The sequence below is a fragment of the Aethina tumida genome, chromosome 3 (assembly GCF_024364675.1).
Source record: "Aethina tumida isolate Nest 87 chromosome 3, icAetTumi1.1, whole genome shotgun sequence".
Lineage (NCBI taxonomy): Eukaryota > Metazoa > Arthropoda > Insecta > Coleoptera > Nitidulidae > Aethina > Aethina tumida.
Genome location: NC_065437.1, coordinates 23,679,621 through 23,705,122, shown reverse-complemented (window position 1 = coordinate 23,705,122; position 25,502 = coordinate 23,679,621). Strand labels below are relative to the sequence as shown.

Sequence of the window (25,502 nt, the reverse complement as noted above, 5' to 3'; positions counted from 1 at the left end):
TTTAAATTTATTAATATCCAAACAATCCAATAAGAACAATATTAGAAAATGTATTTGACATTTATCCTATAAGAATTAGATCGCGCGGAACTTGTTAACCTCTAAAATGTGACGTAAATATACGTTTTTCATAAAAAAAGTGTATAAATAACACACTTAAGAGTGTGTGATAAATAATGAAATGTTTCAAATACCAGAAGAGAAACTTCCAGATTTTGCTAAAGATGAGCAGAAAGTTAGCGTTCTTTTCGCACCTCTCAGGAACAGAACAGTGAATCCTAGAGACTGGGATAACAAAATAAATTGCTGGAAGATTTTAATATCACTGTACTGTAAATCCAATGACGTATACAGCTTCACTTTACAATCAATGAATAAGGTATTTGTTAGGAATGGCAGACCACCTGTGTGCCTTAAAGATGTTTTGGAACAAATGTTGAAAGATGGTGACATAATACCATTAGACAAGTTTGACTCAAAGAGTCCTGAAACTTGGAGTGGATGGGCTACAGATGTGTTAATAAAACGACCATTAGTTTGGTCATTCAATAAATTAAAAAATTCTATGTTTGATCCCTCTGATAATATCACATATGTAGAAATAAGTGTAATCAATGAAAAAAGTACAGAATTATTTAATTTGATACCAAAGGATTACCTTAATAAAGTGATAAATATGAATGACCTATTAAGCATACTTAAGAAAGATAGAAGTTATTCATCAAGTGTGAAAATGTTATTGCACAATTTGGCTAATCAGAAGAAAGTTTTTGTGCATACTTCAAATATTGTTGATGATGAAACATATATGATCAAATTTACAGATAAGAACACTGCAGCTCCTATTAATGAAATGGATATTGGTATTTACTCTCTTGAAAAGAATGAAAAATTACTGACAGAGACAATTGAAAAGTTAGAAGATGAAATACAGTCTTTAATCAAACAAGCAAAAGCCCAACTTGCAAAAGGACATAAACAGAGTGTATGTATATTTTTGATATAAAAAATAAGTAGAAATAAACATATTAGTTTAATTTTTAGGCAAAAACATGCTTAAGAAAAAAACATGAGATAGAAAAACGTATTAGCAAAAAAGCAGATGCATTACACAATATTCAGGTCCTTGTAGAGAGGATTCGTGATACCCATTCTGATGCTCATGTATGGGAATCTTATAAACTGGCCTTGGAATCTTTTAACACTACATTCAAAGGAACAGGCTTATCAGAAGATGCTGTGGAAGATACAATGATAAAACTAGGAGAGGTGAAACAAAATAAATATAATAGTTATTTTTAACTAAAATCTTTCTTTTTTAGGTACTTGATATACATGATGATATTCAGACAGCATTATCTAAACCTGCTAAAGATACAACTGCCAGTGAATCAGATTTAGAACAGGAACTGGCTGACTTACTTAAAACTGAAGATAAACAGGAGCCATCCACTGACACTATTGAAGCTCAGCTAGCAAAATTGCATCTTAGTTTTCCAGATTTATCAGATGAAAGCAAAGATAATTCTCAACTTGAAATGTCTACTGCCTAACTAATGTTTTAAATATGTATATGTACACAAGTTTTCTACTATATTTATTTGAAAATAGAGATTTATATAAAAATGGGACTCTTTAATAAACAATTTATTTTATTATTTAAAGTTGTAAATGTCAATTGATTTTGCTTAAGACAAAAATAAGGGCCAAATAATTATTTAACTTTTCTCAAGGACAAAAAGTAAAAATGAATCAATGATTATTTTTAGTATTACTTATGTCAGTAAGGTTGCCATTGAATTAAACACTCATGATCCAATTTTAGTTTATTTCTCATTCACAACTGATAAAATTTTGTCTTCAATTAAAATAAATGATACAATATGAAAAACTCTCAAAATATTTAATACAATAAATTGGCCCAAAAATTAATTTATAGCAAATAAACATACACATATTTACCCTAAAATCAGACTTGTGTTTTTATTATATAGCAATAGTAAAATAAATATGCGAGTGTTTATAAGCTGTTTTTTATTTAATTACTGTAAAAAGCTCTCATAGAAGTAGATGCCATAACAATATTAGAGGAATGTTTTTAAATACAGAGCGTCGATAAGAGGTTGGGAGTAGCAAGGAACAAGTCCAGTTTGTTCAAAGTAAAAAATGTTATATTTACACATCCCTATGTGCAATTGTTTAAGGACATTATGCTTAACATAGTTGATAATTACATATACAATTACATTTGAATTATATATATGTAAAACTGTCAAAATTACTATGATTTTAATATAACTAAAGATAACAAATCTATAAAAAAAACTATGTAAACTATTTGATGAAATATATAGATTTTAACAACAAAATAAAAAATTTAAGGAAAGTTATGTCTAGTAGTGTAATGCAAAATACAAGATATCAAAATAATTATAATAAATGTATAAATAAATCAATATATATAGTCTTTGATATCTTTGATTAAGCATCATGAGCAAAATAGAGACTCGCACGTTCATTTAACGGCATCACTCCTACAAATGCTGTCAATGATAAATGGTTTTATAAATTAGAATTTAATAATCATCTAAATTAAAATCCTCCACATTGTCCAAGTCATCTAGCTGTAGACTCTGGAAGTCAACTTTGTATCGTAGCAAACCTGGAATAAGAAAATGTTAGTTATTATTCAGTCTCAATCTACACATCTAACAAACACATGCAAGTATTTTTTATAAATGTACATTTATGTTTGCAAAATATTGCATCATCCTATACACTATGAATTGGATGGAGAGATTTTCTACAGAAATGAAGAATACTGTATAAATCAAGTACATTTCAAATAGAAATAAAGAAATTCACTAATCATTAATTTAGAATCAATAAATTAGAAGTTTGTAACAGTTTTTATTCAAACAAAATTTAAAATACGGATGTAACTACAAAAAAAAAAGAAACAAAAAATAAATCAAAATATTTGTTTTTATCTTCAAACTTACAAACAAATGTGATTACAACAATTGTCACACAGAGGCATGCACATAGCTCTACTCAAACTCACACTATACCTTATAAAATAGTATTTTTTCAGAGTTTCTGGATGAGGTAGACCTAAGTTTAATAATCGTCCAGGTCTACATCGTCCAGAGGCTCATCAGCTTGTAAAGATTGAAAGTCCACTTTGTATCGTAGAATGCCTATCATGTCCAAGCAGCATTAAAACAAATTCAAAACATCACAAAAGTTAGTAGTCAAATGCAGCGCTGTTAGCGATACAGGGAATAATTTGTTAATGGGGACTAGCCTTGTTAGTCGGCAGAAATGTAATAAAATAATGGAGAAAGTGTTCTCTTTTATTACATTCATTTAGAAATTTATTATTAATTTATAAAGGTATAAAATTGATTAATTAAAGATATTTCCATAAAGAGTACACTTTGTTTCTAGAATTCAATTTTTAGTAACGATAAAACTAATAATAAATATTACATTGAGTTGATCATTCAACATATATTGATTAAAATTTTTATTGACCTAGCAAGGCACATATAAAATGCAGTAACTGTAACTTTAATCATTTACTCTTATTACATTCAAGGTCTTCAAGTTTTATTGTTTCAATTTATTAATCCTTGACTTTTGTAAAAATTGCATTCATATTTATTTTTGGTAAAAAGATATTAGCATATTACTCTATTTTTTTTGGGATACTGACCTCCAATGCCACCAAACCCACGGACAAACTGGGATCCTTCCTGTGATTTATCTGTAATAATTTCTAAGGTAGCACCAAAATTCTTGTAGTTGTTAGCAAGCCATTCCAGAAGTGGCTGACACTCTACTAATTCCAATTCGACCCCACTCTGTAATATGACATCATATTAAAATAATATTAATTGAACAGATATAAAATTTTTTAAAATAAGTAGCATCTATTTACCTCTTTATCTGTGAAATGAGACTTATCCTTCTCTTGTTCAGGTGTCAGGTGCAAAACAGTTTCTGATCCTACAGTATGGTTTTTCAGAACATATCTTTGAATATCTAAATTTTCCCAACAGATGAGGGTTTCAACAGATCCCAGTTCCAAACCTCTTAATGTGTCTTCAACACCAAAACAGTATTTTCCAGTGTCTTGACTAATTTCATCAAAATATCTTCCAATTAATTTCTTCTCCTGGATAAACTTAACGTTCTGCAACGATTCCGCCGCCAGTTCAATGGCCTGATTGAAACCATTTTCACCACCATAAGACACATCAACTAATTTAATAACTTTAGCTTGTAATCTAGGATCAAACATGTCAGATTGGCTAAGTTCAGTCTTGAAGTCAGCACTACCAGCCAAAATTAGACCAGCTATGTTTGGCTTGTCATTGGTAATAAAAAGCTGAGTTGCTACTTCCGCCACTTTTCTGACATAATTGTGTCTCTTTTCCATTCTCAAACGGGCAAAACGGAGAGCGGACTGACCACCTCTGCCGTGCTTCTTTGGCAAGTCGACGGTGAATTTGTGCAGGACTTCGCGTGTGTTTCCTTGCAGGGTGCCGAATAATGCGCCGTTACCATCCATAACTATGAATCCGAATTTGTTGTCGTCCGCTAGGAGGGCCGTCAGCGCCTCGGTATGGAACTTATTGTCGCATAAGTACAAAGAGGTATTTATCGGTTTGAAAGGTTCGAAATCGATGTTTACTTTTTTTTCTTTTCCTTCATCAGTGACTATTGTTCCACAGTAAATGACGAGTCCATTTGGTGGTACTGAAAATTATATGTGTTAAGTAAATCTATGAAATTAATGTAACAGCCATACCATTGTAATAAATAAATCATATTACAATTTGACATAAAATAAATACATGCCTTTTGAAATTATATTTATCAAATACCAATTTACAAGGTTCTTATCAAAATTGTTGATGATTTTTTAATACAATAAATAAAGAGCAAATCAATAGTTTTATAATTTTTATCACTGTATTCAGTGTGTATTTCATAGTGACCTGTAATATATAAGCAATAAATTACATATATTCAAACATGTGGTCTCAACATGTTTTAGTAAAAAATATTTCTTTAAATTTGTTAAACAAACAAAATTGAAATTACCAAATAACCTTCAGTGTAATTATGGAATATTACTGGATAAATACACAAGAAAGAAAATTACTAAAACATCAACACAAATGAAAAATGAGTACATTCCTAAGGCTTACCTTTTGTGTATAATTTTAATCGGTGTTGGACTGATGTGATTGCACCCAGTACAGATAACCTATTAACTCGAGACTTAATATTAGAAGCAGTGCCAAATTCATCGGCTAACATTTTACTAATTCGGGATATTTGATCTTTAGGTGGTATGATCAGGGAAATCATGCTGGTACCATTCCTGAAAAAGAATTAATTAAATGACATCACATCCTACATATAAAAAGTGCTCAAAACGAGTTCAAGCAATATGTTTGTCATATGCGGATCTACTTACCCTCTGGCCAACTCCAAGCTCTTGATCAGTTTCTTAATTTTCCATATTTCAACATTACGATCGGCAGATGTTTCTTCTCCTGACATTTTTGATTATAATTTATAAATGAAAAACCAAAAACGTGTACAGTCCTGCAAAATGGCGCGGACTCAATGCCGATGAACTACTATTCGAGTCACTTTTCACTGGTTTACAGGTAACCTAACTGAACTGGTTATAACTAGAATAACACAAAGGGATCTGAAAATATTCCACTAAATAATGTAAAGGAAATCCCCAATTAAACCCCACATAAAGAATCTAAACCAAATGCTTGTATTACGGAGGGGAAATTTAGAAAAGGCATCGATTTTACGAAATTCTCTATCGAAATTTCATGGAAATTTGCCAATTGAAGTAATCTGGGGACATTTGCCAAGCCCTGCTTCGATTTTGGGTTGGCGACTCGGGATTTTGACAGTGACCTGTGACGCATACAATTTTAAAATTTAATAATATCAAATAAAGGATAATAATATAGACCGACTAATTTGACAAGGAAAAACTTACGTTTCTATATACTGTTGCCAAGAAGTTACTTGTTTTACGCGGTTTATGCGACCTACATTTAAATTTCCCTCCTTTCGATCTCCAAATACCGTGTGTACATTTTTTGACAAATGTCTACATACGTCAACTCGCAAAAATATTAAATATAAATAATATCATATTAAAATGGTAAAGCATTGTAATTAATACACAAGGCGAATTATAAAATTTTTATTTCAGGACATAAGCGCATTCTCAAATGACAACTTCGATACTAAAGCATGGATAAACGAGATTTTAAAAAACGATGATAACACTAAAGAAGTAAATTAATTAATTTTCCACTCATTAAAACTAATAAAATTTTATTTTAGAATAACTATACCATGTCTTTGGTCATGAAACTACAATTATATGTCCAACAAGTTAATAATGCCTTGGAGTGCACCACACAAGAAATACAGGCTTCATTACCAAGAATTTTAAGAGATACTCAAGATCTACAGGCAGAAGCTATGTTATTAAAAGATAAGATGACCCTAGTTAAAGATGAAATCATTAAAATTGAGCAGGACACTGGAAACTCAATAAACACAATAAAAACTTTGGATACATTAAAAAATCAATTATATCTGGCAAAACAAGGTTTACATGAAAGTGATAATTGGACAGTATTAGTAAATGACTTGGAAGAAGTATTTGATTCCAAGAACATAGAAGGCATATCTAGCAAAATTATGGGCATGCAAAATTCTTTGAAGTTATTGGTTAATGTTGGTGACTATGAAGATCGTAAACTTCAGTTAGAAGGTTTGAAAAACAGATTAGAGGCTATTGCCAGTCCTGCCATTGTTCAGGCCTTCACAGCTGGCAATACAGGTAATTAAAGCAACAATGACATAAGTTCACATTGAACAAATTACTTTTTAGAGCAATCACAAATGTTTGTAAGAATTTTCACATCAATGGGTAGATTACCCCAATTAAAAAAGTATTATCATAAATGCCAGAAAGATATTTTATTGAAGAAGTGGAGGGATCAACTGGAGATAGAGCAAGAGGAGTCAGTTGTCCAATGGATGCACAATTATTACAATTTTTTGCTTTCTAACTGGCACACTCAGTGCAAATGGTTTAACCAAGTATTCATCAATGAATTAGCTGTAGATATATTTATAGATATTTACATTGATGTACTTTCATCTTTGGATCCTTCAATAAATGAATGCACAGATGCTGGATTAAAACAAGTAGCTGATAAGTTAGCACTTTTGCATGAACTAAAGGAGACTGTGAAACAGTTTGCAAATAATCTGATTAAATTGATAGATTTAGGTAAGTTATTTCAACAAAAAAAAATATTTTCAAATTTTAAAAATTAATAATAATTTAGGTAAAGTAGACAAGGATAAGATTTTGCAGCTGATGCAAGCTGTTTACAATCCAATGGTGAAATATGTGGGTAAATTCGCTGCCTACCAACAAGCCAATTTGATGAACCAACTTTCCACTCTTAACTGCATGAAGGAAGAACTTCCTGATACCATTCAAGCTCTTGGTCTCAGTATACCACATGTCATAGATATTTGCAGAGATGCAAAGAAACAATGTATTGAAATTACCGAAAACTGCGGATATTGCGGACTATTAATCGCTCTTAGGGCTTTTTTGATGGGTTACGCCGATTTGTATAGAGTGGCACTCAGACAAATAGACAGGTCAAAAAAGCAGGACGAGGACTGGTCCACTTTTCAAATGTGTTTGTCTCTGCTACAGTATACTGGAGATGTTTTAGTTAATCTGCAGCATCTTGAAAAAGATTTAACCGGCGCTATTCTGGAAATCAACCAGAAAGACCATTTGATAGATTTTAAATTCTTGTTATTGGATTCATCTGATTTAAAGGAGTTTGAGTCATTGGTTAAATGTGTGACTGAGGGCACAAAACTGTCGCTTTTAGACCATGTAACGAGCGAGTTTGGGCGGCTATGCTCTGATATACATCATACTACTTATCAGGTAGTTTTTGCACCAATTTCTGTACATTTAGATGTGGTCCAGTCTCCTAAAACATGGGCTCAGTTTACAAATTCCTCATTACATAATTCGGATCTTCCTGATTACAGTTTTACCCCACAGGAGTATATCACACAGGTAAATTATAAATCTACAATTAATTAAATTACCAAATTAATTATTTCTTACAGATTGGACAGTATTTAATGACGTTACCGCAACATTTAGAGCCATTTTTATTTAGGGAAAATCCTTCTTTGTCATGTGCTTTAAAAGCAGTGGATCAAGAATATAATAATGCTGGAGACATTGAAGGAGCACTAGCTGATATATTTTTAAAAGTAGTAGCTAGAGGAACGTGTCAAGGATTCTGCGACAGAATCCTATCAATATGTGAACTAAGCCAGCCATCCAGTAGGCAACTGGCACATGACATTGGTAAATTTACTTATACCTTATAAAATAAACTTCTATTAATCATTTTCCAGGTTATCTTAACAACGTTCTAAAGGATTTAGGACTAACGGTGTCGGAAAACTTGCAACAATTGGCACTACTTCTTAAGCTGCCTTCGGATCAGTACCAGGCTCAAAGCTCTGGATGTTCAGCCCGATATGTCGCAGCAGTTCGTCAGATGCGGAATATAACTTCCAATTAATGTGATATATTAGTTTTTAAACAGTTTTATTGTACAAATAAAAAATATATTTATTAGAATTTAATTTATTCTGGCGTCCAAAATTTGAATGTCCTGTCATAAGAACTTGTAGCTATGTATTGATTGTCTGGGGAAATATCTACAGACATAATTTTTCCATCATGTCCTGATAAAGTTTTCAATGGTTGCCATGTTCTGGTTGTCCATAACTTGACAGTGTTATCATAGGAAGAAGTCACTAAATAGTTGCCACCATCCTTTTGAAATTTGACTTCTGATATTAAGTTAGTGTGTGCAGGAATGGTATACAGTACGGATCTTTTTCTCAGATCCCAAATTTTGCAACAATTGTCTTCACTGGCAGTGGCTATGTGGTAACCGTTCGGCGAAAAATCAATACCGAATATCGCTTTTAGGTGGCCCTCCATGAACATTATACATCTTCCTGTCCTCAAATCCCAAACTCTTCCAAACGAATCCAAACCACTAAAATTCATTCCATATATAAAAATTCCCCTAGTAAAACTAATAATAGAGAGAACAAAAGTACAACACTTACCCTGTGGCACATACTGATCCATCAACTTGGAAAGAAATGCAGTAGACTGGTTTAACATGTCCCTCTTGATGCAACACTTCAGTACACTGTTCAAGATCCCAAAGACGCCAGGAATTGTCGAAACAGCATGTTCCTAAAAATCTTCCAGAAGGATGAAATCCTAGTCTTGAAACCCGATGCGGCATGTGACCCTCAATGTCGGCGATCGGCTCCTCACTAAAAATTTGTTATTATGTTATGTTATTCTTTACTTTTAAGTAACAAAAAACTTTTACCTTTTAAAATCCCATAATTTTACAGACCCATCAGCAGCACATGATGCCATATTACAAACGTTCTCTTCTTGACTTATGGTAGCTTTTGGATGGAATATGATGGCTCCAACGTTGCATGTGTGTCCTTTCAAAGTTTGCTTCAACTGACAATCTGGTACAGACCATACTTTACACAAACCCGTCCTAAAATTGTTTCATTTTAATAATCTCTACACCTAATGCTCGCGTTCTTACCAAGACGCCGTTGCCAACAATTTAGAATTAGGACTAAATTGACAATATGATATGGGTCTAGTATCTCCTATTTGACTGCAATAAATTGACATAACTTGCAATTTCTTTTGCATTTCTTGCATTTTTGCAGTCTTTGTTGCTGAGGGCAAATCTATCTGTCTTCTAGCTTCTTCCAAGCGCTCCTTGGCTCTTGGCAATGAATAATGAGCAATCCACAACCTGGCAGTCCGTAATGAATCTGGTCCTTCATGGTACCATGTGGTTTCTTGATCTTTTTCATACTGCTTTCTTTCTTCTTCAGCCTCTCTTCTTATAACAGCATCTTCTCCTATCCTATAAACAAAAAAATATGTTAATAATTCAAGTGAATACTCATGGTGGTGTAGATTTAAAGTATATTTAAATGGTTAAATAATAAGTTTGAATTTCTTTTGTTTAAAAAGATATATATCTCAATTTATCACAATGAATTAACAATTTTATATGTGTATTGTCTCCCAATTAATAACTCCAGCAGACCAAATCATATATATTTTGTGATGACTATACCTATCATGTATAAATATATAAATCTCATTTAGACACTACTGGGCAGTATATATTAAGCCCAAAATATAATACACCAAAATTAGCTACAAATGGAAAATTTTGTTATTACTATTATTAAAAAGGTAAAATTATTTACAGAAAATACTTTGAATACATTGTGAAAAACCTGAAAATGAATCAAATTTATAAATTACATAATATATTTCTTGAATGTAAATATTTCATCAAAGTTTTTTTCACAAAATTGTAATTTTCCATTTCCAACCAACTCAAATAAACATATTATTATTTAATACCCTTTTTAATTTCATTCTTCAATACCACAGTGGAATTTAAATTCTCAGAAATCTTGATTTTATATGTTTTCAAAGAGTCTCTGCTTCACACTGCTTATATTATCCATATTTAAAATAATATTCACTAGAAAATAATATAAATTCATAGTTATATGTTACAACAACAATTTTTTCAAATTACCTGCTCAAAATATCTCGTAATCTGCTCCTCCTGTCAGCAGGACCTTCTCCAAACAAACAAATTGGTTCCCCCAGGTGCCTTAAATTCCTCTTTACTTCTGCATCATCTGTGGAGACATTTATGGATCTGGCCTTTCGTCTTCTCTCAAATTCCTCCAAGAGGGCCTGTTTATCCCTTGACATGGCATCTTCAAGTTCCATGTATTCTGAAAACATCACACTTTAATAATTCGGTTGCGTTTTGGTTTATTTACGGGTTTACCGCTCGATTCGTGAACTTGGGGCATGGAAGTCGGCGGATTTTCATCATTGGCGTCGCCATCCGCGTCTGTTTCCAGGCGGGCCCGTTCGGCATCCTCCAGCGAGCCATAGTGGATGGTTTTTTGTTTTTTAATGTACTGTACTTCGTCGTCATCGGACATTTTAGTGAAATGTGTGTGGCTTGTTGTATATATAACCTCAAATGGGCTAAGTTTATTTATTGTTTTGACGTAAAATTGACAGCCGGCGTCAGTGATGCCAACATGTCATGCGATTTTTTCTGATTGGTTTTCAAAGAAATTTTAGTATCATGTTTTCCTCACAGAGCGTTTCGCCATCTCTCTCTATAGTTTTTTCAAAAACTCATAAAGAGAGAAGGAACATAAACTTTTGTCAGTAATTTCGCGTAATAATTAAGGTTAATTCGGTTCTTGGGACTGGCAAGGAAATGTATGATGACCAGGGAATAGGTCCGAGGCGGTTTTTTGCGAAATGATTTCGTTCTGTTATTGTTTGGCAACAGTTTAGTGAGTCTAGGCGATCATTGAACTTGCCGTGTCCGTGGATTTTCTCTTTCTTTTTCCCAGGCTCTGAAAAATCTCAAGTTTATAAAAATAAATATGAAAGGCCTAATTAGAGTACAGTCCGCGCAGGCATTTTGATTTTTGACCCCGTTTTGAGTTTGCGTTACTGTCTATTCGGTGCCGTTACTTTAGCCTAAAAAGATGTTTGTTTCTTCGGTGTCGTAAATCGCGTTCATTAGGTGTTTGAAATTAGTGTAAGGATCCGAGTTGCTGTAGCTATGCCGTTTTTTGTGATTATTTTTTAAGACGAACTGGTATTGATTTGCCTTAAAGGCTTGGCCCGGCGAATATACGGACTATACATGGTTTATAGGGGTCTTACGTGGTTTCTATTGGCTCACTGACTCATAAAAAACTAAGGGACACATTTTTTGTCGGAATTTTCCAAATGACTGAACATTTACACAGGCGTCTAGAAATTTTCGGAAAATTTCTTGCGAACTTTGAATCGTCGTCCATAAGAAAACCGACGCTGTCACAGTGTGTTGTGGTGTTTTAACGTTTTTGTGTCTTTAAAAAAGTGAAATATGGATTTTGAAGAATTAAAAAAGTGTGCAAGTATTGATTATTTTTTAATGTTTTGAGGCAGTTTATAAGGTGACTCACGATTATTAACCGATAAAAAAGACACTGCCACCGTGAATCTCCCATCTTTTTACAAATATACCTGTAACCTAACCAAAAAATAAAAACAAAATCAACAAAATGCTGCCTCAACAATACTGCTTAAGATGGAGGTATCACCATTCGAATTTGCAAACAATGTTCTCACAATTGTTGGAACGTGAGGCTTTTTGCGATGTTATCCTCGCCTGCGAGGGCAGAACCATCAAGGCACACAAAATTGTGCTGTCAGCCTGCAGCACTTACTTCGAAACCATCTTGTCACAGTACGAAGAGAAGGATCCCATTCTCATCATGAAAGACATTAAATATGTAGACATTAAATGCCTAGTTGAATTCATGTATAAAGGAGAAATTAATGTAGAACATGTAAGTATCATATCACTCCAACTCGATTACCAAATCAACAATGAATTTGAATAATTAATGCTAAAACATGTAAAGGCTAATCAGTTATGTTTTTGTTTACATTCTTAATTAGTTAATTTGGTTGATTATCCATAACATAGTTAGGAATATCTGTGCATCAATCAACAATCAGATTTCGAGTCAAATAAACATCTTAACTATTAAATGTGAATATTCAAATTTATGCACTATTCTTAAATGCCATATCCAACATGTTTATAAATGTAATAAAATTTTAATTTTTTATGACCAAAACACAAAATTTATTTAAAAATTCTTACTTTTTTTTTTTAGAAAAATGAAGTGTTCTTAAAATAAACTAGTTTTATCTGATAATGTTTATGTTCATGTCATTTTTGGACGTATATTTAATCACACCTTTTCAATTAAATCTTTAAATCATGATTTTAAAGTGATAGATATGATTTTTTGTTATAATTTACAAATGATGTAACATATAAAAGATGTGTAATAAGTGAAGAATTTATATATGAAATTATAAAATAATTTTTTAATTTTTTATGAAAACGTGTAAATCATTGTTTTTTAAAAGCTACTTCATTGGTTTAATATTTATTTCAAATTATTAACAATGTTTTTTCTATTTATTTGTCAAATTTTAAAGATATTTAATTTAAAAAATTGTAGTTTATGAGTTCTCAAAAATTTTTTTTTTTTTTTTTTGTATGATTGAACTTGTCTGATATATTAAAAGCGCCTCCACTACGTTTAAAATTGAAAAAAATATTTTTTATATTTATTATTTAAATTTTAGGGTTTGAAACACTATGCTTAAACTTCTCTTTAATATCTAGTATAAACTTAAAAGAAATAAATAAGCTATATAAAAGTTAAAAAATATTAAAATTATAAAAAAGTTATAAATTTCTCTATTCTGCCAGTTAATTAATTTACAATAGATAAATTCATATTGTCAATTCGATATAGGCTTTTTAAATATGTAGCCATAAAATGTTGTTCTTAATTTAATGGCCTTCAGAAGATTATGCATATAAAGAACTAAAAGTAAAACCATACATGGTTAAATTTTTAATATCCTTTTTTGATTTCAAGTGAAATATTGTTTAATTATAAAACATTTATTAGGATTATATATTTTTTATTAACTGTGGTAATAAATTCCTTAATTTTTTCAATTTATATTAACAATGTCCAATTATATTCACATGTCACTTTCTTAATTGTTCTGACTATAATCATTAATTACTTTGGTCGAACTTTTAAAAACTTGCTACATTTTACAATATTGTAATGTTCAAAATATAAGATTATAAGTTGAAAACAAAAAAATTGTCATTGTCAAGTAAAATGTTCAAGTAATCAACTTTGTAATAATGTAGATAAATTTTTAAAAATTTGATGTAAACTTTTTAATTATGTAGCTATCAAACTTATCTTGTTTCTTAATCTTGTGACCTTCATAAATTTATACAATTAAAAAGAATAACGTATGCTGGCTGAATGAACATAAGTATTGTATTATTTATTGGAAAGCTAATGTGTTTTTCTGCAGTAAAAGCAAGTTGAATGACAAAGACTATTGATAGTTGATGGTTTTGAGTTATTGACATATTAGGGAAATCTAATCTAATTTGCTTATTGTTTTAAGAACGTTAATGATATTTAGTGTGATGAGAACAAATTACAATAATTCACTCAAAAATAAATGAACTTTGAATGGTTATTTTTATATGTTGTAATATTTTCAGCGTGTCATAATTTTCTTAAAGATAACGAACAGATTTATGGTAGATATATTTTTAATTAAACAGTGGGCATTGTACTGCTTGCAAAGTGCACACACAACAGTTCTGGAATTAAAAACCACTATTGTAGCAACTTTATTGCTACGCAATTAAATTATTAAACTGCATTGAGGATGTTTCGTCAAAATTATGATTTTTAGAATATAATCAGCGTTTCTAGAATTACATTTCCGCATGAACGTACGAATATAAATTGGAATCGGTTTTTTTAATAAGCCCATCTGCTGGAGTTGTGGTGGTTTCCCGGGCGTCGATAGCAATTTTTCTGACATTTCAAATTCGCAGAAACGCAATTTGCATCTAATTTTGAGGATTCATCGCTCATTTATCTGAGTCACGATTTACAAATTGTGTCATGGATTATTTTTATTATTCCTTATACAAAAACTGTTCAGTTTTGGCGACTCGACAGCCATGTGTTTCGCATTTTGTAATTTCTGCCTCGCATCGAGTGGGATCGAGTAAAAATTAAATAATGTTTAAAATACCTAGACCTCGAAAGAAATAAAAAAAATTGTTAGTCATATGATCAAGGCCGAAATTGAATCGATACGATATTTTGAATATTTCTCGGAATATCATATTATGAGGTGTCGCCCCGAGTTACAAAAAAGTTGTTTGTTGCATGTTCTGTTGATTCAATTTCATAGTCGATTTTAAAGTAATTTTCTAGAAAGATTGACGTAACTGTAAAATTTTTAAATTCAATTCTCACGTGATACACAACTTGTTTATAAGAACGAAGGTTTTTTGTTAGAGCTTTGCAATCTCATTAAAAATTATGTAAATACGTAGTTGTTTCAAAATGAAAAGGAATTATTTAGAAACTGACTTACTTGCAGTTAAAATGTCAAAATGTAAAATATACATTACAATAAAGTACATAAGCAAACGTTTCAGAAATCTTTTGATTAAGACCTTGAATTTATTTGTTTTTCAATTGCAAGGTCGCAAACGTTATTATTTAAATTGATTTAGTTACTATGAAGGAAACATTGAATATTTTTTAAATAATGCCTCGAGGTGAAAATTTGTTGATCAGCATAAAAAACTAGATTACAATAAGACAAAGAAATGACATTGCAAGCAATCAACCCATTATTTAATTTCTAAAATTGTCCAGTATAGTCGGTTTATTAAATTTTGAAAGGTATCGATTTATGTCGACATGTGAGAAATAACATTTTGTAAATCTGTTGTACTGTAAAAATTTCTAAGCGCAACATTCTCTAATAAAAATAGATTTACAAGGTGATTTTGTAAATTATTTTTCATTAAGTATTACATAAACATTTGGCATTAATATGCATTGTTTAAGCCGTATTTTAATTTAAACAAATCTTTTTTTTTATCAAATGCAGCGTTCAGGATTTCTGGTTTACCGATAAGATATTTCCTTTTAAATTTAAATACCGTATACTGGAAGCGAAAAAAATCAGTTTCTTAGTATAAAACTCCAAAGAAATCCGAAATAACCAGACTGAAACACATAAAAACAGAGAAACGAGTCAAAGCGAATTTTAATAGACATTTCAAATCTGGTTGGCTTCATTAATTTTTTAAAATCTGAAATAATTTCGCTCATTTCATGGCAGTATTAAATTAATACTTGAATAACTGGCGAAGTTGTTGTGAGGCGATTAGTTTTGTATGTTGTATAACTGTTAATGGCAGATTACAAAACGTTTCGGTATATTTATGCTGATTATGGCTGATTCAAATTCAAAAATTTTCCGTTTTCATAAAATTATAATAATAATATGGAATTATTAAAAGTTGTTTTGTTGTTAAAGTTAGTGTGGATTGACATGATATTTTGTCGTGGTATTTCTTTGTGTAAATAGAATTTCGATAAAAATATTCATTGACTTTGTGATAAAATGGTTAATCGATTTTTTATTTAATTTTATTTCCATATTGTTTAATAAAATGTTTTTGAAATGTATATTGAACTTGTAAACATGACAGGTTGCGATTGTCATAAACTACATTTTTGAGTAATATTTCAATTGTGAGTCATTTCCGGTTTAATGAGTCTGAATTTGTCCAACTGTTTACCAAGATATGTGAGATAATTCTGTTAATTATTAATACTTTAATTAAAAATTAAAATAAACTCTAATATTTTTTGTTTAAATAATAAATATACATAAATTTTACTTGAAATTTAATTACTATTTAAATGTTGAATAATTTAGTTTTGAAATCAATTTTTACCAGAAATATTATAATAAACAATACAAGGTATTTCTAAAATAGATTGTCAAAATTTAGAAGCAGTTAGAAGACGTCAAATAATGAAGATATCTAAATAAAAGATTTTTCTAAAGTTTCTCTTGAAGAAAATACACTAAAAATTATATTTCAAAAATTGTTTTTTTTTTCATATTTCCTTAACTTTTAGTTCATTTGTGTTAAAATTAGCATTTTATAATCTTTGCATAATGTAAAAAAAAAGGAACCCTTTATTAATTTTAATTATGATAGCTGTTTTTGAATTTTTAAATTTTTGAAGAAAATAAAAAAAAAAACATTAAAACCGAAATATCTCAAAACGACTGTGTAACTAAAAATAAGAACATTTTGTTGTTTTAAATTGTGTACAGAATATGAAAATCTTAATAGTTTTAGAAAATTTTCAGTGACATAGAAAACATATCGGAAAAAAAGAGAACCTCCCTAATCATTATGGATAAAGTTTATTACATTGTGGACCTATATTTTTGGATAATACACACCAAATTTAAAAGAAAAAGGGTGCTCTTGATTAAATTCAATTATAACAGCCTGTTTTTGACATATTTTAGTTTCAATGTTTGAAGCAAATTAAAGTAAATATTGATACTGAAATTGATCAAAAAATACTGTGTTAAAAAAAAATAATCAAGAGAATATTTTGTTCTAAATTTTGCAAAGAATATAAAAAAATATTTTGTGAATCGTAATGAAACTGCTATAAGAAGCGTTACCAAGACCGATAGAAGCAACTAGAATTTACTATGATTTTACAGCTAAATAAGTCATAAATCATTTTCCGTAAAATTAAAAATTTAGAGAAACTAGGAAAGTAGAAGGTACAAAAATTGTAGGGCAAGTTTGAAAAACTTGAAAGAAAATCGATAACTGGATAATTCGAATGTCAAAGAACAATTCATTCTTTTTGTCAAGTTAAATTAAAGCCAAACGGGAGGAATTTAGTTTCAAGGATTGTGAGAGGAAGTTGGGGGTTTATTTGGCCACAGATCTGCAAAAAAATCCTGAATTCTACTAAGCATGTGAAGGCCCGATTTCGATTTGCTTAGGATTACGTTCACTGGACTATAGAACAGTGGCGGATGGGTATTTTTTATTGATGAGTCTAAATTTATTTTAAAGATTTAATTTATTTTAGTCATACAGGGTCAAGATTATATAAAAAGTTTATTACCCTCACTGTGAAACACGGTGATGCTTTAGTTACGGTGTGGGGATGTTTTTGAACTTTTAACATAGGCCTCTTTCACCCTATAGAAGGACACATTGACCGATTTATGTAATGGTATAAGTTAAACAACAATTTGGTTCAAATATGCTAATATATTGAATAAACGATGCCGTTAAGAATAGTCAATAAAATTTCCTTTCAAAATAAAAGTTTCTATATTTATGTCCAGTTCAAATAAGAACATTTTATATAATAAGAAAATATTATTTTCTAGAATAAATTATAAAAAAACTATTACATTAAATAAATTAGTTAGGGCTATAATATTTAACATTATAAACTTTGCTATAATAATAAAAATAAATACAATGTAAATGCCATTTTTTATTATTGGTTATATTAAAATTATTGAAATTATAAATTTATTGTGTCTTTTCATATTTTTGTTTTTAGTAATCTCAAAACCAAATTTCAGTGTCACCTAGCGACGTTGCTGAAAACGGCGGAGGAGCTGAAGATCAAGGGTTTGGCGGAAGTGTCGTGGCGCGACGAGGACCAATCGGGCAGGGGCGGCGATGCGGACGCAAACGGCATGCCGGCCGTGCCGCCTGTATCCACTGTTATGGACAGTCCGAAGCAATCGTGGTCCGGCCAGGTGACACCTCACCAGCCCCATCAGGTCGACTCGTCGAAACGAAAGCGAGGGCGGCCGCCCATAGACGACTATGACCAGGCGTTCACGACGCCCCGCATCATGCACGTGACGGGCAGCGCGGGCGACGACGCCTATTCCAACGACGCTATGTCCAGCAGTGAACACGACCTGAGCATCTGGGATGAGGAACAGTCGGCGACCGAGGGCAATAATACAGAGTCTGATGAGCCTCCGTTGAAGATCAAAAAGGAAATTGTAAGTATAGGTAAACAACAACAACAAGACGAATGGACTTTAGACCATTAAAAAAGTAATAATATGTCGAGAGAGATCATAAAATTGTTTAAATTTTTAAAGATTAATCATGACAATGTTTATGAACAAAATCACAAAATATATAATAATCTTAATAAATATTACCAAATTAATTATATTGAAAAACTAAATATAGAATTATATAATAACACAACGATACATAAAAAGTAAAATTTTGTAATCTATTTTGAAATAAATTTCGTTTCAAAACTAAGTCTTATCAACTATTTGTTTTTTTAGATGTCTGTAGATTTTATCAATAAAATATTTCTAATAACGTAAATAGATCGTAAAAAACTCTAAATTTAAAATGTTTTATCATCTCCTTAGTAAAAACGGAATTTATAGGCGACGTTGAAATAACTTTATGGAAGGCACCTTTTATTGATTATTCATAAAAAATTCACGCCTTTTATGTTATGCTTAAAATTTAGTTTCGAGCTGGCCATTAATATTTTACACGAGCAATCCATACCAGTTTAAATCAAAACCTTTCAAAACTTGATCTTTTATTTAAATAGTACAGTTTGTGATACGTGAACCCAAACAAATGTTATTTACACAGTTTCACAAAACCTGAAATATAAAAGCATTGTTCTTGTCGAACGATTCAAATACAACGAATAACACGGTTTGTGTATTTGTTTGGCAATTGTCGAAAATAATTGAAATAATACGTTCAAATAGGTTTTTTCGAAAACCAATTGACTGACCTTGCTATTAACCTACTTTTATAGTGTTAAATGAATTACTGTTGAAATTCATCATAAATATTTTATACTAGTTTGTCACTATTAAATTTAGAATTACTATTCAAATATAAAATAGTTTCAAGTGAATTTGCGCAAATACTTGACCACTTACAATCTTAAATATCCGTTTGTAGAGTAATTGGAAATGTGAGAAGCGGTTTTATAAACAGAAAACGGTAACACAGACAGAAGTATGTTCTTGTAATATTATCTACAGTTGAGCAACGAACGAATGAGTTGATTTTGTTCTCAAATTTCATACGAGTTGAAATAAATAAGATTAGTTTTTAATATGTAAAATTCAAAATATAAAATATAAAATATAAAATAATATAAAAATACTATAAAAAGTATAAAATATAAGGTTAAAATTTATATTATATAAAACGAAAATGAAATATTAACGATTAAAATTATCTGTACACAGAATATGAAGTTGATACATAAAAATGAATTGTGGTGAACTGAGCTCGCTTAATCATGCTTTCACTAAATTGTTTTGAAATTTATTTAATTTTACAAAATTTACAAGCGAAACATTTATCGTATCTTGCGGTTTTGCCAGTTTATCATCGATAACCGCATAAAATTTTCAACATTTTTACATATAGTAGTATTAATATTGAAAATAGTTTCACAGCGGATAAATTATATGTTAATGTGGCAACGTTCTATTGGCATAAAAAGGCAACATTTTGCATGTTAGTTTCCCAGAAAAACTGTCTGTTTATAGTCTTTTAGATAAAATACACATTGCAGATGTTTATGTTATCATAAAAGCAGGAAATCGTCGCTTTGAAGAACTGATAACCTTGACAATATTAATTTAGCTTTGAGTTATTGAATTTGAGTAGAATTTTTATTGTTTTTAATGTTTGTTGTTTTGATAAATATATTCCGTTTCTGTGTCGCATTTTTGCATTTATTAACGTAGGTTAGCATTTTAGAATTGACCAGTTTAAAAATAGTTGAACACCCACTTTATTTATCTTTTGAAATTGTAATTTTTGTTTTGTTTTGCAAATTTCAAGATCAGTTTTTTATTTTATTTTTTTTCTTAAAGTAAGGGCATATTTGACTCTTGACCTAAAATTCTCCTAGTTATATCGTAACTAAATCTTCAGTTTTTCACATTTTAAGGATTATGAATTAATATATTTAATATGTCAAATATACCTTAGATAATTAACTTCATACAACGTACATATTAAAAATAAAATAATCAATAACCTTGTAACGTATATAAAATAGAAAGGAGAAAGCAAATAACTAAATTTTCATAATTTTATAAACTCAATAAAAGTGCTGCTTTTATATTACGTCAATTATTGATTGCTGCGGTATATTGGATTATTCATTTTATTAGATTATCATGTTGTATTTGTTAATTTTGGGCGTTTTCGTTATATATTCATTTATAATAGGATTTCTGTAAAGTAATCGAAGTTGCCTATCTTATATATTTGAATGTTAATTTGTATTTTTAGATTTTATAATTATAATTGTCTGTTTTTTCTTTTGTTCTTCCTTCTCTAAATAAATGTAATATTAAGTAATCTTTGATATGAAATTTGTTAAAAAGTAAATTAAATTCAATGAATTCTTTGAAATCTATAAAACCAAATCTATTTCAAATTTTTACTTGCTTGATTATTAAATTACAAACATTTCAACCCCTGTGAAACCTATGAAGTCTTTCAAATCTTTGAAATCTATTAAATTAATGATTTTTAAGATATTTTTGAAAACTTTGAAGTTTTCAAGCTTCTAAAATCTGGGAAATATATAGAATATATGAAATGCATGAATATTATAAAATATATAAATATCTAAAATCTGTAAAATAAATGAAATGTATTTTATGAAATTTATGTAGTTTTTATATGCTTTTTTATTTTACAATTATTACAAGTGAACATATTTCAGAAACACGATGACGAAATGGACGAGCGAAGTAACAATTCCTTCACACTCAACGATATGAAACAGGGCGGCGGCGGTGGTGGCAACCAGTCGACCAAATCAGTGACCAACGTAACAACCTCAGGGTCGCAATCGTTCCTCACGCCCGCCCTCGAGAAAGAATGGCCGGATGTGATCAAGATGAACGACTACCTCAGTACCGGCCGTCGCCAACAGTTCTGGGAGGAGCCGTTCACGAAACGCGTAATGGACGCGATCAAGACGAAAAATCTGGAGATGAAGGTGGCGGCAGAGCTGCTCGGCGTGTCGTACGGCACGCTGTACGGAAGGTACAGAGACTCCTACGGCTGCCTCAAACATCCGTACAGGTGAGGTGTCCACAATTCCAGTAATACTTTGATAGTAAAGCAAATAATAATAAATAATTCGTTTTAGGGTGCGCGACTTCTGGACCGAACAAGGCCCCACAGACGTCCTACTGAAGCTGAAGCGGAAAGAGATCACGTTGTTTCGGGCAGCGGAACAGTTGAACGTGACACCTCAAACCCTCTCTAACTACCTCGTGTCAATGTCCCAGTTGGAGAACAACGAGGGCAACACGAGCGCGAACCAGCCTCAAATCTACGAGGAGGTGGAGTCGGAGGAGGAGGGCGATTCGATTCTACCAGACATACCATCCAACAACACGAATGTGTTTAAGAGCTTGGTGTCGAGTTCGGTTACCACGTCCACTCCCACCTCCTCGAACAACTCAGTATTAGCCAACTGTCCGGACATAACGATCATAAAGAAAGAAAAGCCCGACGTTAAAGTAAACAATAACTCCGATCATTCCGAAAGTAACAGCGACCAAGGTAAATAACTTTAGAATGCGATGAACTGAACATTTCCACTTTTTAGTATTTTATACAGACCAAAGTAATTTTGTACTGTTTTCCTTAGTTTATTTAGATGAAAGAAATAACAAAACGTTTCCTCTTTGCTAAAATATAGTGATATGGATAATACCAAAATGTCTGTTAAGGAAAATGATGTATATTTACGATTAAGGCAATATTATATATTGGCAAAATGGTAGAATTAGCTTTAGGAACATATCACAGGGTCCTCGTCTGGACAGTCTATGCACTGACTACATTGCAATCCTATTTATAGTGCTTTAACGATTAGGAGAGTTTCCTGCAATGTAACATGCTCTACTCTACTTCAGTATTCGTCTTTTGTGTGCATTATTCGTTTGGGTATAATCAACTTATCCATGCCCAGTAGAAGTGTAAGTCCTTTTTGGAAACTGCATAATAAAATTATTTATTATACATTTAGGTGAACATATTCACAACATTATAGAATTCTATCAATACATTAATTACGATTAAGTGTGGACAGCATACCATAATCTGAATTTGCCGGAGTATTAAAATTGTTGATTCTATATCTGAATATGTTCGCCGCCAACATTATAATCGCTTTATGAACCAAACCAAATGCTACTATTCAGATGTGGATGGATGAATACAAACTAAATGTAGATTAGTTTGACCAGTATTCAACTAACACCTAGTGTAAATGAAAGATATTATGTAATGGTAGAGGTCCAGTGTATTCTGGACATTTTACTTTTCTAGCAATTTGCAAAATTTCTGAATGGTGTGAACAGTGTAACTTCATCCATTCAGACTTTTTATTTATTTCGTACCTGTTTCTTTAATTTTAGGAAAAAAAAACAATTCCGCATATTTTATAAAAATATAACAATTCACCTGACAATAAATATTATTGTAAATACATAGTAATAAGTATTATTTTTGCCCATAATTGATTTATTCGCAATTCAAATACACTTACAACAATGTTAGTATCTTAAACCATAAAACAGAAATTCTTTGTTATAATTTTAACTTTTTATAGACTGTATTAATTAAGAAATTCTGGACTAGTCTTTATACACATTGCTCTCTCGTTCTCTCTACAATCACCATTAATTATATTATTATTTTTATGTATTAAATGTTACTACTACGCTTTTTATAGAGTAGATTATAATTTAAGAGTTTCAATATGTGAAGAGGTTGTAAAGCTGGATACATTTATTAAGGAGCCATTTGTGAGAGCACTTTTTATGGGATCTGTCCTTTAATCATGAAATAAAATTTTACTAAATTAAAAGGGCCGTATATACATTTTACGATTGTACAGCGATTGTAATTATAACAATAATTTTGTTGTGCAGTCGAACATTATAATTTATATAATATCTATCTATGGATAATTGTTTAGTATAGTTTAGATTGTCATATATTATTTGTATTAAACATGAAAATAAATAAATGTTCATGTTTCCTATTATGACAAACCTATATATTGATCTATATTTATACAATTATTTGTTGAGTGCCTAATCATAAGTTATAATATAGAGTTTAAAGTATCTACTATTTTACTTATTTTAGTAAATGTTTATTTTAATGATCTGTAAAATCACTTAGTTCGGTGTTAAGGATTGTAGAACATCGTCAAAATTGGTACTTTATAATTTTATATATCATGTACCTCTGAATGGTTTTTTAACCATTTTTATGTACCAGATATCAATTATTTTATGTATTTAACTTTTATGTAGATTTTTTATTTATTAAATTTTGATATAACACATGGAGTTTTATTTTCCAAATTATTTTATTTTTAATATATGGTAAGTAATACTTCACTAAATATTTTAACTACAGGTAGCAGAGATTAAAGGTAAGAGTAAAAGTAAATTAAAAAAAAATAATTTTTTATTTATGTATCTCTATATCAAAAAGAATAAAACTAAGAAAAGATAATATATTTAAAATGGAAATGTTTTTTTGCATGTCAGAAATCCACTAAACTTTAATTATTTAAATAAATATTACTGCATTTAATAAATAATAAAATGTTTTCTAGACGAATAAATTTATTATATAATGGATATAATTTTGAATTTTGACTGAAATATTTCTTCCTAGTAACACAATCCTAGCTTATATATTAAAAAATATATTTAATTTCGTTTATATGAAACTAAAATCTGTTCATAAGTAGTTGTCCTCTGTCGTTTTTCATTTAAAGTTCGTACAAAATAAAATAACTGATGGTGATATACTAAATAAAGAAAAGAATTTGAAGTATTTTTAAATTAAATTTGTATAAAATCAATACGAATCGTTTAAAATCATTCACAGTAAATTTTAAACTGGTTGTTTTTCTTGTCAGGAATATATTATACTTAATTTATTTAAATAAATATTACTGCAATTATTAATAACACATGTGTGCAAAAATTTATTTAGACGTATAATGTAATATTTCTATTTCATATGTAATAAAAGACAAGCATATATATTTAAAAAATCATTTAATTTCGGTTCTAAGTCTTTAAAATCATACTAACTATATTTCCAATCCTTTTTTGTTTATATATTGTACAAACTAATTAATGACGTTGTATGAATTAAACTTATCAATTTTGATTATTTTTAATTAAATTAAACTTTTATTTATTAAAATCTATAAACCGAATCTTACTGTTCATTATTATGATTCATTTATATAATATTTTAATCAGATAAAGATCATATTATACTTTAATTATTTAAATAAAGATTACTAAAGTTAATAAATACAACAATAAAAAATAGATGAACTATTCTTTTAGAAATTTTTTGTTAAGATTTGTGCGAAATAAAGTAACTAAAGTAAAAAATGTATATTAAATAAAGTAAACAACTTTAAATATTCTTGAATTAAATTTATTTAAAATCAATAAATTCAAGTTTACTGTTGATTGCAGGTCGTTTAAAAACTAAATAATATAATAATTAATATAATAATAATTGATATTATTATTTGATTTATGCTTAAAAACAAACATAACTGAACAACTTGAGGGCCGTTTAAATTATTTGTTTGTTTTTTATACATTTATTGATTTGGAAATCAATGAACCAGGAACTATTCAG

At 30.0% G+C, this 25,502-nt stretch overlaps 5 protein-coding genes across 6 annotated transcripts; 3 read left to right on the top strand and 2 right to left on the bottom strand.

Moving 5' to 3' along the window:
* Window positions 1-120: 120 nt before the first annotated feature.
* Window positions 121-1,664, top strand: LOC109608665 (charged multivesicular body protein 7). Its single transcript, XM_020025181.2, has 3 exons — window positions 121-985; window positions 1,045-1,269; window positions 1,323-1,664. Exons 1-3 carry the CDS (start codon window positions 182-184, stop codon window positions 1,551-1,553), a joined length of 1,260 nt encoding a protein of 419 aa, XP_019880740.2. The 5' UTR covers window positions 121-181; the 3' UTR covers window positions 1,554-1,664.
* Window positions 1,665-1,808: 144 nt separating this feature from the next.
* Window positions 1,809-5,930, bottom strand: LOC109608663 (eukaryotic peptide chain release factor subunit 1). 2 transcript variants are annotated; one of them, XM_020025180.2, is made up of 6 exons: window positions 5,783-5,925; window positions 5,492-5,731; window positions 5,220-5,395; window positions 3,944-4,764; window positions 3,719-3,866; window positions 1,809-2,662 (listed from the first exon to the last, which is right to left on the bottom strand). In XM_020025180.2, exons 2-6 carry the CDS (start codon window positions 5,575-5,577, stop codon window positions 2,577-2,579), a joined length of 1,317 nt encoding a protein of 438 aa, XP_019880739.1. In that variant the 5' UTR covers window positions 5,578-5,731; window positions 5,783-5,925; the 3' UTR covers window positions 1,809-2,576. The 2 variants fall into 2 exon arrangements, with proteins under 2 accessions (XP_019880739.1, XP_049821291.1); XM_049965334.1 differs by lacking the exon at window positions 1,809-2,662 and adding an exon at window positions 3,106-3,200 and having other exon boundaries at window positions 5,492-5,930.
* Window positions 5,931-6,109: 179 nt separating this feature from the next.
* On the top strand, window positions 6,110-8,752 carry LOC109608661 (conserved oligomeric Golgi complex subunit 7). The gene is made up of 7 exons (XM_020025177.2): window positions 6,110-6,208; window positions 6,260-6,343; window positions 6,394-6,898; window positions 6,950-7,354; window positions 7,413-8,173; window positions 8,227-8,473; window positions 8,524-8,752. The coding sequence occupies exons 1-7, from the start codon at window positions 6,206-6,208 to the stop codon at window positions 8,691-8,693; spliced, it is 2,175 nt and encodes a 724-aa protein (XP_019880736.2). The 5' UTR covers window positions 6,110-6,205; the 3' UTR covers window positions 8,694-8,752.
* LOC109607088 (U4/U6 small nuclear ribonucleoprotein Prp4) lies at window positions 8,703-11,334 on the bottom strand. The gene is made up of 6 exons (XM_020023614.2): window positions 11,049-11,334; window positions 10,788-10,992; window positions 9,762-10,094; window positions 9,528-9,710; window positions 9,253-9,468; window positions 8,703-9,179 (listed from the first exon to the last, which is right to left on the bottom strand). The coding sequence occupies exons 1-6, from the start codon at window positions 11,206-11,208 to the stop codon at window positions 8,759-8,761; spliced, it is 1,518 nt and encodes a 505-aa protein (XP_019879173.1). The 5' UTR covers window positions 11,209-11,334; the 3' UTR covers window positions 8,703-8,758.
* Window positions 11,335-11,628: 294 nt separating this feature from the next.
* Window positions 11,629-24,169, top strand: LOC109608660 (protein tramtrack, beta isoform). Its single transcript, XM_020025176.2, has 4 exons — window positions 11,629-12,624; window positions 18,350-18,784; window positions 21,523-21,887; window positions 21,955-24,169. Exons 1-4 carry the CDS (start codon window positions 12,337-12,339, stop codon window positions 22,379-22,381), a joined length of 1,515 nt encoding a protein of 504 aa, XP_019880735.1. The 5' UTR covers window positions 11,629-12,336; the 3' UTR covers window positions 22,382-24,169.
* The last annotated feature ends 1,333 nt before the right edge of the window (window positions 24,170-25,502 follow it).